Source organism: Dipteris shenzhenensis, chromosome 6 (assembly GCF_047967505.1).
Source record: "Dipteris shenzhenensis isolate YYH24624 ecotype China chromosome 6, Dip_SZ_1.0, whole genome shotgun sequence".
Taxonomy (NCBI): Eukaryota; Viridiplantae; Streptophyta; class Polypodiopsida; order Gleicheniales; family Dipteridaceae; genus Dipteris; species Dipteris shenzhenensis.
This window is the reverse complement of record NC_141601.1, coordinates 25,606,478-25,610,825: the sequence shown is the minus strand read 5'-3', so window position 1 is coordinate 25,610,825 and position 4,348 is coordinate 25,606,478. Positions and strand designations below refer to the sequence as shown.

General features: G+C 48.6%; 1 protein-coding gene across 1 annotated transcript; it reads right to left on the bottom strand.

The window, feature by feature from the left end:
• Positions 1-576: 576 nt before the first annotated feature.
• On the bottom strand, positions 577-3,364 carry LOC147900971 (uncharacterized). Its single transcript, XM_087375862.1, has 3 exons — positions 2,065-3,364; positions 1,485-1,660; positions 577-1,393 (listed from the first exon to the last, which is right to left on the bottom strand). The coding sequence occupies exons 1-3, from the start codon at positions 3,227-3,229 to the stop codon at positions 953-955; spliced, it is 1,782 nt and encodes a 593-aa protein (XP_087231988.1). The 5' UTR covers positions 3,230-3,364; the 3' UTR covers positions 577-952.
• Between the last annotated feature and the right edge of the window lie 984 nt (positions 3,365-4,348).

The window sequence follows — 4,348 nt, the reverse complement described above, 5'->3', positions numbered from 1 at the left end:
GTCACAAAACTAAGTAGGCTCATTCTGTGTGACCAAAAAATCCTCCTGACCATTTACCATTATGCAATGCTTGTAGCCTTGCAGATGACACCATTGCTTTGAATCTTGTGTGACAAAAACCCTAACACACCATTATGCATTACTAGAGATGCATGCGGAATTGCAGATGACACCATTTCTTTCTTTACGTTTTCCTTTTTCCTTCACCAATATGACAAGGTTTAGAAGAGGACTGCAAAAAAACTACAATAGGAAAGGCCTCAACACGAGAGGGGGGGAAAGAGAGAAGCGCTGCACATTTAGCACACACCTAGATGAATCCAGGAACATTCCCAAACTCATCCTCTAAAAACACAACATAGTGCAGTTTCAATCTCACGATAGTCACTCATAAGATTGAAAACCATAAACTCCATCACGCATAGCAAGGACTAGCTACTATGACATTCCCACTGACGTCATCAGCACCCAACAGTGGGTGTAGACCATAGTATAAAAGTATGCTCTCACACACACAAATCCACACACCCACACATACTTGAGCATCCATTTATACAAAGTCTTCCTACTGAGTTTCTGTCGGCACTCCGGAGGTGAAGGGCAAACTCAGCCATGGCGAAGGCTAGCACTAAAGGAGAAGGCTCATACTTTTGCAGATGCTAGCACTGTTTTCTCACAGAAAGGGAAGAATAGGGAATGAGAGGACATTCGCATAATCTTGCCAACGTTGAAATCTAGATTCCTTTTATGCAGTCATTATCTAGAACGTCTAATGCTTATGTCTTAACCGCGAATGAAGCCTCGAAGCATCATTCAGACAGGAATCAGAAATCCTTTGCAAAGGTGGCATTCCATGTTCCAAACACATATAAAGCTTTGAGCTTTCAAAACAGTCTGCTAAAAAGAGTAGGGCTCAGGCTGAAACATCAAATTCCTGAGTACTTTTTGGTAATCAGCACAAGTATGATCCCTGATAAGGGCCTGCATTATATTGATAGGTGCCATAAGAAAAGGATGGGTTACCATAGAGAGACCCCAGCCCATCTCCTGAATAAGCATAGGCACCTGCAGCAGAACGTGGACTTCTGGCCCCTCCATAACCTGGACCATAGCTGCGAGATGCCAAGCCATAAGATGAGGCAGCCCCCCCACCATACTGCTGCCTTTCAGAGAGCCTGAAGGAGGCAGATCCACCATGAGCACCATTTGCACGGGGCTTCTTTGAGTGAAACCTAGCTGCATCCGCAGTCCGTTTCTTTTCAAACTTTGTTTTCTCCAACTGGGCAACCCTCTTCTGGAGACTCTCTGATGGATATTCGGCCTCAAGCTTATATTCATCAATGCACTTCAAAACAGCTCTTAAAGCTGAAAGCTCTTTCATTAGGTGTTCATTCTGTAAAGAAGCCACGATATCCATTCAAATTACAGAAAGCAAACCTTAGTATAGTGCATACTAGAGAGATCACAGGATCCAGTGGGTGTACCTGTGCGGCCGGAGACTGGTTGCCATTTTTCAAGATGGCCTGCGCAGTCTTCCGTGCTTCTTTGAGGTAGGCCTTCAGTAAAGGCACAGGTGGAAACTGCTCGAACAGCCCAAATTCATGGGCAAACGAAATAGCATCAATTTGCTTACCATCTTTGATCAATTGTTCCACCACATCTGCCCATCATGCGAAAGAGAACGAGTTAAATTGGAGAATCAAATACGATAAAATTTGAGAGACCCCTTAAGGAGTCTGCTACCAAAAAAGTGCACAATGTACGAGCAGGAAGCCATAAAACCTAACTAGTAGCTAAGGGGTTTTCGATTGCATCTCCAAGGCAGAGCAGGGTTCTAGAAAGGACCAACAACCTTTCTCATGCAGCATATGTTCGTCTAAATAAATGCAAGGTCAAGAGAATTCGAAGTCAAGCCCTCGGCTATTCCAGAGGTGTGCATAATAACGTGAGTGATCCATTCTCCATAGAACGAGGATCAATCTCAACCGAGTCTTGGGAGATGGCATCTTCGTTACACAGCGAAGACTCAACCTGAACCGAAACGGAATCAAAGGACACACGAACCTGGAACCTTGGCAGCCAGACCAAGGGAACGACACAGAGCGGGCGTCTGCTTGCGCCGGGATATGAAGGCAACAAGCTTGCAAAGCTCATCCTCGTCAAAATCAGATGCAATTCCGAACGTTGCAAGGAGTTGGAGGAAACTCTGAGCATCCAACAACGCCAATGCATCCTTTCCTTCTAGGTTAAGTTTCGACTTCCAAAGGTCAGCAACCTCTTTGGCTGAAACCTTGATGTTGGAAGGGACTACGGGGGGATCCGTTCCGAGCAAAGGATCGGCTAAAACATCCGCAAGGGCCTCCAGAAGAAGGATGCAAGCCCGGCGATTGGAAGGGGGACCTGCTTCTCTCTTGCTCCCATTGACGGAGATGATTTCACTGGAGTGATAACCCTCCAGGGCTTTAAGGACTACGCGAGCAGAGTCTATGGCGCACCTCAGTGCAGATGGCAACTCTGCGCGGAGAGCATTGATCTCCTTCTTCTGCTCGCCGAGATACTTGCGCAAACCAGCACCATCCATGTTCTCACACAGAGATTTCAGTTGAGGCCGTGCTGTAACTGCAGGCTTAGAAGAATCATCATCTTTGTGTTCTTCCTCTTCGTCCTTCATCTCAGCAGTAGTAGCTTCCTCGCCAGCGGTTTCCTCTTCCGCAGGCTTCGATCCTGCTCTTTCTATCTCCATAGCCTGTACAACAGAACCTTTCTCTGCCTTTCTTTCGGTCTCTTGCCTAGACTCTACCTTGGTCGCCGCGTCGACGTTGGCCTTGGCTCCGCCCCCCTCGCTCTCCAACCGCTGCCTCTCTTCGTTCCACTTCCGCTTCTGCTCCAGTATGGCCGCAATGGCCGCATCCTTCTGCTCCTGCACGCGGGCCAGCGACGCCTGCTCGCGGGCGGAGACAGCAGCGTCCCTCCTGTCGAGGGCCGCCTGCCCCTCTTTCATCCGGGCCTCCAAGGCCCTATCGTTCTCCACGATAGCATCGAATTTCTGCTGCAGGGCGGACTCGATCTCGGAGAAATGCTGCTCGAGGTCCTTCCAAGAGGTGGAGCAAAGGGCGAGGGCAGCGCGATGGGACTCGAGGTCAAGGAAGGCGTTACGGAGGAGGTCTTTTTTGAGGGGGATGGAGGAGAGGGAGGAGGCGAGGTCAGGGGAGGGGGAAGGGGAAGCCATGGGAATGAGAAGAAAGGGAAGGTTTTGGAAGGAAGGAAGGGATGAAGGGTATTAGGCTACCGCCATAGCCAAAAGCTTGAAGCTCAGACAGCACAAAAGAGCTTGCTTTAACTTGTTTGCCAAGAAAAACAAGTTTTTGCAACCGCAAAGAAGATGCTCCTCCCTTGCTGCTGCTGACTCCGCCTGCTGACTTGGACCCCCTTCCCCATCTGGCATCTGCCATGTCGGACTCGCACCCTCTCCTTGAGGGTGTGTTCGGACGAAGCCGCTTCTGCCTCGAAAGGGTTTCGGGAGCTATTGCCGCTAGCTTCCGACATCCTTGCCCGCCCAACCTTTTCAAGTCATCCATAGAATGCCGGAAGATCATATGATGGCAGGGACCAACAGAACGATGTGACTCGACCTGCATAGAGCATCCCGAGGATGGGAGAACATGCCCAGTCGGAAGGGAAGCGGTTAGGTCGTTGTCTAGATCAACCATGGCTCGTCGAATGGTGTGAATGGCCATCTCTAGCTCATTGCACCACTAGGTTGCTCTTAACCCTACCTAACCTGGCCTGTGTTGTATATCTGCCATGTCGGAGGCAAAGTCAAGTCGACAAATCAACTTGTCCTTCACATATGCACGTGCACACACTTTTTGGTGAAATGCACGCACATACATGCACGCATGCGCATCGCACACACACACTTTTTTTTTTTTTTTGGGGTAAGCACCGCACACACACACACACACAAAGGTAATACACACACTACTTTCCTACGTGGTGGTCTATTTTTATGTCTCATTCAAATACGAACCTAAAGCAACACCCCATGTAAAAGAAGAGGATGAAACCTACAACATCAAGCTTTCCTGCCATGCATTTAGGGTGGTATCATCCCTCCAGTTGCCAACAAATAGGAGTCCCGAATAACACCTATTGACCCTCACATACCATGTTAGTTGTGCACTAACACTCGGTTAGGCCTAATGTCAAAGTCCAGTGTCTCTTGGCACCTCTTTGATTCTGGGCCAACGGCATCTAAAGATCAGAAGTCATCCATCAAATAGCCAAACTCAAGGTGACTTGCAACATACCTCCTCGAGGCTTGGACCCAAAACAAAGACAAGAGTTT

Excerpts from the sequence above, each read along its gene's own strand:
- LOC147900971 (XM_087375862.1), bottom strand. The coding sequence starts at position 3,229 with ATGGCTTCCCCTTCCCCCTCCCCTGACCTCGCCTCCTCCCTCTCCTCC. Across the intron at positions 1,661-2,064 it reads TCTGGCTGCCAAGGTTCCAG|ATGTGGTGGAACAATTGATC; the intron begins GTTCGTGTGTCC and ends CATGATGGGCAG. Across the intron at positions 1,394-1,484 it reads ACCAGTCTCCGGCCGCACAG|AATGAACACCTAATGAAAGA; the intron begins GTACACCCACTG and ends GCTTCTTTACAG.